The 12,996-nt window shown below is 36.7% G+C and overlaps 1 protein-coding gene across 1 annotated transcript in view; it reads left to right on the forward strand.

The window, feature by feature from the left end:
• LOC150080970 (SH3 domain-binding glutamic acid-rich protein homolog) overlaps positions 1-12,996 on the forward strand; it is a 73,828-nt gene that overhangs the window by 48,082 nt on the left and 12,750 nt on the right. The window contains exon 3 of the mRNA XM_090381231.1: positions 6,708-6,871. Coding sequence (XP_090237357.1) covers positions 6,708-6,854 — 147 coding nt within the window. The 3' untranslated portion in view covers positions 6,855-6,871. The remainder of the gene's footprint in view (positions 1-6,707; positions 6,872-12,996) is intronic.

Raw genomic sequence — 12,996 nt, forward strand, 5'->3', positions numbered from 1 at the left:
CATTTTTTTGGTGATTGTTTACATTGCTGTTTTTTTCTAAGAAGTTACTGTATTAGGATAAATATCAGATGAAATACAGAGGATGAACAAATTAGCACAGATGTATTTGAGCATTTTTTTTATTAGTACGCTGTAGTTCATCAGGACTATGTGAATTAGGAAGATGTAATCTTTGATTCCAGAAATAGTGGCTAAAATATCATGGGGGATGATATTTTCAATATGAGACTAAGGTGAATTAGATTACTCTTTCTATCCTCCAGTATTTCTTGAGAAACATTTGTGAGCCCTGCTGTAACCCCCCCCCCAAGAAATTTTGGTCATCTAGTAATATGATCCTAGGTATAGATAGAAATTGAATGCTGTTAGGGAAAAATACAGAACCCTGATGTAATGGAAGATTCAAACTTCAGTTTGTAGGGCCCAAGGTACCAGTACCAGTGTCAATATCTGCTCAAGTCAGCATACTGACACTGGTACTCCTTTGGTGAGATACATATACTGGTTCTTAACGTACATAAACTGGTACCTTACAGTTTATGTTAAATATTTAACATAAACATTAAAAATTTAGAAGTGATCAAGGGCCACAGCAGAATATTGAATGACTAATTCCAAAAAATTAAGTAAACTTAAAATTGGAAACTATAAAAAAATCTGTGTTTAACTTATAAACTGTTTAACTTGTAAAAAAACCTTGAAAACTTGATGCAGAATTGGACACGTTTAGTTAGTTGGTAATGCCATTTTCAGTCAAAGAATTGCCAGATTTTTAACCCATTTTTTTTGAAAATTATTACCACATGTAAGTTTTTATGTTTTAGTATTTTTCTTCAACTTTCTCTTTTTATTTTGTGCAAATTTAATAGTCTGATTTCTGTCTGGCAAGTTTTATATCTAATTTTTTTTTTAAACTGGAGCATGAGACCAAAAGCAAATTGCACTGTCCGAAGGCTGTGCCTGGGTGCTGGTACATTTTCTACCTTAGCAGTTACAATGAAATTTAAACTCTTCTAGCTATTGATGGCTGTATTGCATATAAATAAAAATTTATTATTTATTAAATCTAATAATTTGATATTAGTGAAATAATAAGAGGAGTTTACCTCAATATAGTGCGTAGAACACTTCCGTATGATACCCTCCAGAAATTAAAACGGAAAAAACGAAAAAATCGACAACTTACCGGTAAATTACAGTAAAATATAAATAATTAAATAATCAATTTAACGCAATTCAAATCAATTTAAAACAATTTAAAATCAAATTAACGCAATTAAAAAAACCTAATGAAAATATTCAAAACGATTTTCCTTCCTGAAGCTGACAACGCTTTTCGAACGTATGTCGTGATCACAGGAATGAAAATTACCGAATCGGGTTAAACCTGATTCTTAAATAGAGATTATTTGTCTTCGCGCATGCGCGTAAAGGTCCACGCATCGGAGATTAAATATGGCCGCCAAACATTGACAGAATTCTCGTGTAATTTAATTTCAACAGTTTCTGCAATTAATAGTCGCGTATAATTACATTGAACGTTAAGTATTTTGGCTTCGTTAAATAAAAAATTGTTTTTCGTTAATGGCATGAAAGGCTAATTCTGACGCTGCTGAACGAGAAGCACGAACTGAGGCTTCATGTTGGTTTACACAAATATTAAGAGAAAATCGGGTCAAACCATGATAAGACGAGTCGCAATCACCGCAAGAAATGTATACCAGATCATTAATTTGTGTTGCGAACGCTGAAAGAACCGAGCGATTGTTCAGCATAGTGTGTAACTTCCGTATTGGCCTAGCTACAATTTTAAATTCGGTATCTTTAAAGAATCTGTTAAGCTGTTTGTGCCACTGTTCAACATATGGGACAGAAATAAAGTATTTTTTGATATTACTATTGTTGATTGGTGTAATATTTTGTATCCTATCCTTAGCTTGTACCCTAATTCGGTTTATTGTGGTAATGTAATAACCCCTGTTTAAGAATCTGCTAGTTAATATTTGTATTTCTTTCTGAGTCCAAAGCAGAATCCGTCGTTGAATATTTATAGGCATTAAGAAATTGATTAAAGATAATCGATCTTTTGTAGGTGAACGGGTGATAGCTGTTATAATGTAGAAGCATACCGGTGTTTGTAGGTTTTCGATAGATGCTAAATTATATTTTATTCGAGTCCCGGGTAAGCGTGAAATTTAGAAAGTTTAATGACTTTGTATTCGTATCCTCCCTTTCCAATGTAAATTTGAGTCTAGAATGAATATTATTAAATGAATGTAAAATGTCTTGGATAGTATCACTATCGGTAATAACTAGAACATCGTCTAAATACCACCCATAGTATGTGATACGGGTTCGAAAAGGTGTCAAATGTATCTGCTCAATCGTTGAGAGATAGATCTCTGACATTAAGCCACTCGGGCTCAAACCCATTTGTAATCCAAAAATTTGTTTCACACCTTGTCTCGAAAGGTGATGTAGTTAGCCTCAACTAACAGTTTAGTTAAGTGAAAAATTTCCTTAATAGGTAGCTTCGTTTAATTAATCGGTGTCGAGTTTTTATTTAACATATCCCAAATAATATCTAATGTGTATTCAACGTTTACATTCGTATATAATGAGGTAACATCTAGTGAGAATAAATTGTCATTGTCGCCGAGTCTACAGTCTTTAAGATTATTAAATAATGTATCGTAGTTCTTAATCCCAAATTGTATTACCTGTCTAAAGGGTTTTATAATGTTATATACATGTGTGGCTAAGGTGGAAAATGCCGAGTTCCTGTAGGAAACAATAGGTCGAATAGGAAACCCAGTCTTGTGTAATTTTACCTGACCGAAAAGTGCAGGAATATTGTATGTTCTGGACTTCAATTCCTTTAACTGAACCATAGTAATGTAGTCGTTTTTTCGATACGTGGTTAACGTTTTATTGTATTGATTGACTAAATTGGTAAACAGTGACGGGTCTACTTCACGATAAGTGGAGGTATCTGACACAACAGAATCTAACTTATTAATATAATCGTGTTTATCTAGTATTACCACTGTATCTCCTTTATCTGCCCTCTGTATAATAATGTCCTCATTTCCCTGAAGTTCTCGTAAAGCTGAACTATCATGTGTATTCAATTTAGGAAGTCGCGTTTCTTTTATGTTATTCACTACTTGGTTAACTTGTTGAATAAATACATCTTTTTGTGGGACATTACGAAGTCCAAATTCAATATCAATTGCGCATTGTTTTTTAGGCAGTTTTCGAGGTGGTAAATTATAATTTAGTCCTTTGGATAAAAGCGAAATCTGGTCCTGCGATAGTGTACACGAGAAAAGATTTGTAACCTGTTGATATGTCGGTTCGTTGGATACTTGGTGAGGGGGTGTTCGTGAGCTAGCTGACATATTCTGTGGTAACACGTTGTGTGTCTGTTGGGGGGATGTCGCCCAACTCGTATGAACTTGGTCGCAAGCCCGCGACAATGTGTTAGAATTCGCATGAACATGTCTTGACCTATCCGATAATGTTTGCAACTTATTAACGTGTCTGTTTTTTATTTCTGAGGCCTGTGCTTCCCGTCGCAAATCTATGGAGGTCTTCAATACAGACCAATCGTTCGGATGTAGATAATTTTTTAATTTATCGCGAAGCTTCCTAACCTGAGAAAGGTATTTTTGTTTATTCGAATATCGAGATTTTAAGGCAAGCTTAACAATATTACACGATGTCGCCAGTGTTAGTTGTTTTATGCCCGAAATTTTTTGATTTAAATTCACCCTGGCATTCTCCCATCACTCACTATGGGAGATTTTTTGAATGGCTTGGTACAAAATTACATTAAATCTACACTAAGGTACTCGGCCCAAAGTTACCATATTTCTTTTCTAAAATATTGCCTTCAAAACAGCATCGTTCCGAAGTTTGCCAGGGTGAATTTAAATCAAAAAATTTCAGGCATAAAACAACTAACACTGGCGACATCGTGTAATATTGTTAAGCTTGCCTTAAAATCTCGATATTCGAATAAACAAAAATACCTTTCTCAGGTTAGGAAGCTTCGCGATAAATTAAAAAATTATCTACATCCGAACGATTGGTCTGTATTGAAGACCTCCATAGATTTGCGACGGGAAGCACAGGCCTCAGAAATAAAAAACAGACACGTTAATAAGTTGCAAACATTATCGGATAGGTCAAGACATGTTCATGCGAATTCTAACACATTGTCGCGGGCTTGCGACCAAGTTCATACGAGTTGGGCGACATCCCCCCAACAGACACACAACGTGTTACCACAGAATATGTCAGCTAGCTCACGAACACCCCCTCACCAAGTATCCAACGAACCGACATATCAACAGGTTACAAATCTTTTCTCGTGTACACTATCGCAGGACCAGATTTCGCTTTTATCCAAAGGACTAAATTATAATTTACCACCTCGAAAACTGCCTAAAAAACAATGCGCAATTGATATTGAATTTGGACTTCGTAATGTCCCACAAAAAGATGTATTTATTCAACAAGTTAACCAAGTAGTGAATAACATAAAAGAAACGCGACTTCCTAAATTGAATACACATGATAGTTCAGCTTTACGAGAACTTCAGGGAAATGAGGACATTATTATACAGAGGGCAGATAAAGGAGATACAGTGGTAATACTAGATAAACACGATTATATTTAATAAGTTAGATTCTGTTGTGTCAGATACCTCCACTTATCGTGAAGTAGACCCGTCACTGTTTACCAATTTGGTCAATCAATACAATAAAACGTTAACCACGTATCGAAAAAACGACTACATTACTATGGTTCAGTTAAAGGAATTGAAGTCCAGAACATACAATATTCCTGCACTTTTCGGTCAGGTAAAATTACACAAGACTGGGTTTCCTATTCGACCTATTGTTTCCTACAGGAACTCGGCATTTTCCACCTTAGCCACACATGTATATAACATTATAAAACCCTTTAGACAGGTAATACAATTTGGGATTAAGAACTACGATACATTATTTAATAATCTTAAAGACTGTAGACTCGGCGACAATGACAATTTATTCTCACTAGATGTTACCTCATTATATACGAATGTAAACGTTGAATACACATTAGATATTATTTGGGATATGTTAAATAAAAACTCGACACCGATTAATTAAACGAAGCTACCTATTAAGGAAATTTTTCACTTAACTAAACTGTTAGTTGAGGCTAACTACATCACCTTTCGAGACAAGGTGTGAAACAAATTTTTGGATTACAAATGGGTTTGAGCCTGAGTGGCTTAATGTCAGAGATCTATCTCTCAACGATTGAGCAGATACATTTGACACCTTTTCGAACCCGTATCACATACTATGGGTGGTATTTAGACGATGTTCTAGTTATTACCGATAGTGATACTATCCAAGACATTTTACATTCATTTAATAATATTCATTCTAGACTCAAATTTACATTGGAAAGGGAGGATACGAATACAAAGTCATTAAACTTTCTAAATTTCACGCTTACCCGGGACTCGAATAAAATATAATTTAGCATCTATCGAAAACCTACAAACACCGGTATGCTTCTACATTATAACAGCTATCACCCGTTCACCTACAAAAGATCGATTATCTTTAATCAATTTCTTAATGCCTATAAATATTCAACGACGGATTCTGCTTTGGACTCAGAAAGAAATACAAATATTAACTAGCAGATTCTTAAACAGGGGTTATTCCATTACCACAATAAACCGAATTAGGGTACAAGCTAAGGATAGGATACAAAATATTACACCAATCAACAATAGTAATATCAAAAAATACTTTATTTCTGTCCCATATGTTGAACAGTGGCACAAACAGCTTAACAGATTCTTTAAAGATACCGAATTTAAAATTGTAGCTAGGCCAATACGGAAGTTACACACTATGCTGAACAATCGCTCGGTTCTTTCAGCGTTCGCAACACAAATTAATGATCTGGTATACATTTCTTGCGGTGATTGCGACTCGTCTTATCATGGTTTGACCCGATTTTCTCTTAATATTTGTGTAAACCAACATGAAGCCTCAGTTCGTGCTTCTCGTTCAGCAGCGTCAGAATTAGCCTTTCATGCCATTAACGAAAAACATAATTTTTTATTTAACGAAGCCAAAATACTTAACGTTCAATGTAATTATACGCGACTATTAATTGCAGAAACTGTTGAAATTAAATTACACGAGAATTCTGTCAATGTTTGGCGGCCATATTTAATCTCCGATGCGTGGACCTTTACGCGCATGCGCGAAGACAAATAATCTCTATTTAAGAATCAGGTTTAACCCGATTCGGTAATTTTCATTCCTGTGATCACGACATACGTTCGAAAAGCGTTGTCAGCTTCAGGAAGGAAAATCGTTTTGAATATTTTCGTTAGGTTTTTTTTAATTGCGTTAATTTGATTTTAAATTGTTTTAAATTGATTATTTAATTATTTATATTTTACTGTAATTTACCGGTAAGTTGTCGATTTTTTTCGTTTTTTCCGTTTTAATTTCTGGAGGGTATCATACGGAAGTGTTCTACGCACTATATTGAGGTAAACTCCTCTTATTATTTCACTAATATTATTATCAACGTAGAACATATTGAGTAGTACAACTCTGATTCATACGATCTAATAATTTAATATACGAGTCATAAATTTAACTTGCTGTTTTTTTCTAAGGATTATAATGATTTTGAGGCTGCAACAGAAGAGGACAGACTAAAAGAATTCCTAAAGCTAAACGATAACAAAGTTTCTACAGGTGAGATAACTCTTGGTAGTACAAGAGAACAAGACATTGACCATAATGGAGTGGTAGAAGCCTAACTGTGAAGGTTCATATGGTACGTAGCTAAATTTTTAGTTTTTGAACTGCTACCTAAATGGCAAAGTCTTTTTTGTCAGAATGATTCTATGTTAAATACAAGTTTAGTAGATATATATCTTTTAGCCTAGACTTAAGAAAAAGCGAATTTTTGTGTTCAGAGAAATTAGAAATTCCAACTTATGCCCATCTGATTTATAAACTTTCAGTCTTATGAACAATTTTTGATGCCACAAACTTTATTTATGAATTCAAATATTGATATTTCAAACTTTTCTCAACTTACTTTAACTTGGCAAAACAGGATGATACTACTGCTTTTTTTAGAAATGCTTTACAGTATTATAGATACTGTTGATTTGAAAATCAACAGTATCTTTTTTTTTTTTTTTTTTTTTTTTTATGAAAACCCCAAACACGAGAGGTATTATAACCTATAGTACTTAGTACCGTGCTTGGGTTGGAGGTTGAGAAGACGAAAGAAGATATTTGTTGATATTGGACTTGAACTTCTGTAGATTGTAATTTTCAGGAAATACGTATGAAGGAAGGTTGTTCCAGAAAACGGCAGTTGAATGAATAAATGAGGAAGATGAAAAGTTGGTTCTGTGGGTTTGAAGTTGGACAGTAAATGGATGTTGTCTGGTGGCGGCACGTGTTCGGACTGTTTTGAAAGAGAGAGCGGGAATTATAGAAGCCAATTCAGAAGAACAGTGCCCATGGAAGTATCTGTAGAAGAGGCATGCAGCAGAAACAGTGCGTCTATGAGACAGCGAGTGGAGAGACTCTGTTAGAGATGAATCATTAATTAACCTAACTGCCCTCTTCTGAATGGAATCAAGAAGCCTGAGAGAGGTTTTGGGGGCACCACCCCAGATGTGGGAACAATATTCCATGGCAGGGCGGATTTGCGATTTATACAGAGTGAGCAGCTGTTTGGGAGAAAAGTAACGCCGAGAGCAAAAGACAAAACCAAGTTTTTTAGATGCAGAGGAAGCAATATTTGTAATGTGCTTGTGCCAAGAGAGATTAGAAGTCAGGGTAATCCCCAAAAGAGATATATCATTTTGCCTAGAAATCGGAATGTCACTAAAGATAAGCATAGGAGCAGAAGAATCCTTTTTGCGAGATATAAGACAAGATTGAGTTTTAGAAGGGTTGAAATCAACTAAGTTGTCTTTGCCCCACTGGAGAATTACCTGAAGATCGGCATTTAAGGAATTGGCAGCAGATTTTCGAGAACTTGAAGCTGATTGAGCTGGACAAGGTTTCTCAAAATGGAAAGTTGAATGCAATGTGCTATCATCGGCAAAACTATGGATAGGATTTCCAGTCAATGGAAGAAGGTCGTTGATATACAAGAGGAAAAGAGTGGGGGAAAGAACTGAACCTTGGGGGACACCGGCATTAGTGGAGAAGGTAGAAGACAGAGAGCCATCTACCATCACCCTCAGTGAGCGATCAGAGAGAAAACTGGATAACCAATTACTAAAAACAGTTGGCAAACCATAAGATGGAAGCTTGTTTAGAAGACCTTTATGCCAAACACGATCAAAAGCCTTTGAGATGTCAAGAGCAACTACTTGTGTTTCACCGAACCTTTCCATTGAATTAGTCCATAAATGGGTAACATAAGCCAGAATATCACCAGTGGATCGACACTGACGGAATCCATACTGGCGATCGTTGATCAGACGGAAGGTTTCTAGGTAGTTTAAGAGTTGGCGGTTAATTGATTTCTCCATTACTTTAGAAAGAGTAGAAGTAATTGCAATGGGACGATAATTGGATGGGAGGGATTTGTCACCCTTTTTAAGAACTGGCTGGATATGAGCAAATTTCCAAGCAGAAGGTAAAACACCTTTGGAATAAGAAAGTGAAAAAAGGCGGCAAAGAATAGGAGTAAGTTCAGGAGCACAGGTTTTGAGAACAAGTGGAGAAATACCATCAGGACCTGGAGCTTTCTTAGCATCTAGATTCATCAAAATCCTTCTGATATCCTTTTGACGGAAGACCACAGGAGGCATTGAATGGAGCGTGTTAGGAATGGTGGGAGGTGTTTTACCAAGATCATTAATACATGAGCTCAAAGAAAAATGGGATGCTAGCAGGTCAGCTTTATCCTTGGCTGAAGTGACAACAGAACCATCTGGTTTGGACAGAGGTGGGAGCAGAGATGGGCAAAAGTTGCGGCCAATAGCTTTGGCAAGAGACCAGAATGCTCGGCTACCATTAGGGCAAGAAGCAAGTTTTCTACTCTTAGCCTGTTCAAACTCTAGTTTGGACTGATTAATAACTGCTTTACAATTGTTACGAGCTTTGGTGTAGGCAGAAAATGAAACTGAAGAATTAGAAACAAGCCAATTGCGATATGCAACGTTCTTCTCTTGGACAGCCTTAGCACATTTATTGGAAAACCAAGGTTTAGATAAAGGACGAGATTTTAAAGTGGAGTGTGGGATAAAGGATTCCATTCCTGCAAGAATAATTTCACTGACACGATCTGAGCAAACGTTGACATCAGAAGTTTTGAAACAGTAATCAGACCAAGGAAAAGAAGAAAAGAAGTCTCGCAGGTCATCCCATTTTGCATTCTTGTAATGCCAAACAATACGAGGTTGGGAATAGCCATGAGATAAAGGTTCCATTGGAGAAGAGGCAATCACCAAGTTGTGATCTGAAGTGCCTAAAGGACCTCTCACTTCAACCTTGTACTTAGAAGGGTTGTTTGTGAGAAAAAGATCAAGCGTATTGGCTGTATGATTAGGATTGTCCGGTATTCTTGTAGGTAAATGAACAATCTGTGCTAGGTCATTAGTAATTGCAAAAGCCTCAGCATCTCGACCTGCTGGGTCGGTGTGACTAGAAAACTGAAGCCAGCTGGAGTTGTGAACGTTAAAATCACCAAGGAAAATTACCTCACTGTTAGGAAAGTTGGACTGGAGAAAGTCAAGTTGCAAAGAGAGGAAGTCAAAGAGCTCCAAGTGATTAGTGGAGTTGGGAGAACGGTAGAGACAACAGATGAATTTTACACAATGAGGTAGAGAGATTTTAAGCCAGAGAAGATCAAAGAGAGGAGATTCCAAATTGCCAAGTCTCTGACAGGGAATATCAGAACGGACATATGCACAAGTACCTCCTTTGAGGCGAAAGGAATCATACAGCAAATAATTTGGACATCTGAGATGAGCAGTAGTTGAATCAACTGATAACTGAGATTCAGTCAGAAAAAGTACATGGGGTTTGGAAGACTGCAAGTGGAAATGGACATCGTTGAGATTAGAATTGAGACCACGTATATTTGTGAAATGAATTAGGAAGTCCTTGGGAGGTTTAGATCTTTTCGCAGATAAGCTTGCTCTATTATTTTGACAATTCATGGTGTATTCAATAGTAAGAAAAAGTGGGTGGGACATGCTGTATGAAGTAATGAAATTTTTGGATATGGCGTACATGTGGTAAGAATATACCCAGATCCTTGACATAACGTGGCCTCGACAATGCTCCCCGCATACACACTACTCGGACTCCCTCCAGTCACTATCTGGCAGAGTAGAGGTAGCAAGATTATACACTAGCTGATCCGGAAGCTTCCTAGAGAGTTACCAATAGGTTCAGTCCGGTGTACTAACTAGCGGCCGGCCTGCGAACACCGTTTTAGAGCTGTACCCTCGAAATGTAAGGAATATTGGATCTCGCCACGACATTCATCATAACCTCATAAATCATCAATCATACTGCATGATGGAAGAGATAGGGAAGGGTTGGCCGGAACTTAGCTCTAGAGACTAAACATGGGTTCCACCACTTCAAGCCTCCAATAAGCAAAGTGGTGGTATTTCACCGGTTGATGAGAGTCATCTACCACCTAGTACTGCCTGGTAACATAGAGGGGTGGCATTCCTCCATGTGGTGTGGGCGCCACACCTCGACCCCTGCTTACGTTGGTTCACACCTGGGTTGTCACCCACCATGTACTTGTGCATGAAGGTTATACCCAGGATTACTAACAGTCCCACCATCGTGAAGGTGCAAGCAGAGGATTTGGCTGTCATAGACCGTCCGGACTTCGCCGAAATTGGGTCCACTTTGACTTGAGTGTCACCCGAATATCAGTTCCATCAGCGTTTTAGACTCCCAGGTAGCAAGAACAGCTTGTCTGGCATATCTGAGAGAATGTCTGTGACAACCTCAAGGACCTCAAGGACCAAGTGATCCAGCAAATCAGTCTTATAATTGAGCATTTCCAGATATTGACTGGGACTTGTGGGTAATGTTGTGGCTCACAGTAGCAGAACACAGTAGCTAAATGACTAGTGAATATAACAAGCAGTTGTGCAGACAGAGTGATCCAGCAAATCAGTCTTATAATTGAGCATTTCCAGATATTGACTGGGACTTGTGGGTAATGTTGTGGCTCACAGTAGCAGAACATTCTGGGTGATTGCTTTCTATACCAGCATGTTAGAGAGGCAACAAGGGCAAGCAAACACTTTTAATCTGATTAAATTTTGATGTCTACAAAATTAATGTTTATGGTGTACTTTTAGTGCTAATTTTTAAAATTCAAACTGTTTTTACCTATCTTGTACAGCTCTTTTACAAACAGTAAGACTGTTTTTAGATGCACATTCCATGTATACATGGAATGTACATCTAAAAACTTGCTTCTTCCTTTGTGACTGACAGATATTGACATGTTCAGATGTGTTTATACATTGTTGGGGCTATAAGTCAGGTAGCTGTATAAACTTGCAAAGTGTTTCTTTTGCATTCAGTTGTTTTCTTGTGCAGTCACCACAACTAGCATCTTCTTATATGATTTTCTTATTCTCTATCTTTGACAGTGGCAATTCATGGTTGTTGACCAATCCAAATATATTTTTTACAAATGATGTAACCTCATTTGTGAAAAATATATATGTTGCATATTTCAGGATTAAATTAGGTGACCAAAATAAAAGTTGGGCCCTCCCATAAAGTGTGTTGTAAATGAGTGCAAAACTTGCAATTGTGGAAACATAAAAAGAAAGCCATGTATGAAGGGAACTTTGGAATCATATTAGAGACTGCTACCTTTGGTTATAATCTGAAGAACAAGCAGAGCATTGTGTATCCTGACAACATTACTACAGTTGCAAGGTCAGTACTCCATGGACCTGAACTACTGGTATCACCTCTATCAGCTGTTCTGGAAAATTTACCATCAGATCCCCAACATGATCTTTGTAATCTAGAGCAGTGGTGTCCAACCTTTTCCCCATATGGGGGGCCGTATTCAAAGTTAGATTTGTTTCACAGGCCCGGGCTGCACAGAGCGATTTGAGAAAAAATGTGTCACATTTTCTATATCTTGTTTCTCATAAAAGAAAGTTTCTATTTTCATGTTACCGTTTTTTCTTTTCAAGCTATATATAAAAAAAATGCAAATTCGCAGCACTTTTATGCGCAACAAATCTGTCTGATTTATTTTTTAGATTTTATTAAAATTATAAAAAATAGGACTTTTTTTTCTTTTTTCTTTAATACTTTACTTTTGTTTCTGTTTGAAATACTTCTTTTTTAAAAAAAAAAAACACTTTACTTTTGCTTTTAAATGCTCATTTTAGAAAATTTACAACCTGAAAAGGATCACTGCTTTTCAATATTAAGGTGAATAAATACATATAATGATAAACATAAAATTGAAATATTTGAAAATTTTATTAAATGCAATACACAATAACATTTACTGGACAAAACTTAACATTTAATCAGATGATTGAGGCTGGATGTTTTTAAATAATTGTTCAAAATTTGATTGCAAATGTGTGATGCCAATCTCAACACATAATGAAGATGGTATTTCCCGATGGAGCTCCAGGTCCTGATGGTATTTCTCCACTTGTTCTAAAAACCTGTGCTCCTGAACTTTAGCATTAGCATTAGCATTAGTAGAGGCATATGATGCAAGAAAGCAAGCTTATTCAGCATCAGCCAAAAAAAAAAAAAAAAAACCCTATCCCATTTCACCCCTCCGTTCATTCGAAATACCTGTCCAGTTGAGCTTTAAATTTGTTTAGGCTATCAACTTCAACAACAAGTGATAGAAGTCGGTTCCACCAACCAACCACCCGCTGGCCAAAGGCAAATTTCCGCACATCT

The sequence above is a fragment of the Mastigoproctus giganteus genome, chromosome 9 (assembly GCF_048544385.1).
Source record: "Mastigoproctus giganteus isolate SK-2022 chromosome 9, ASM4854438v1, whole genome shotgun sequence".
Taxonomy (NCBI): Eukaryota; Metazoa; Arthropoda; class Arachnida; order Uropygi; family Thelyphonidae; genus Mastigoproctus; species Mastigoproctus giganteus.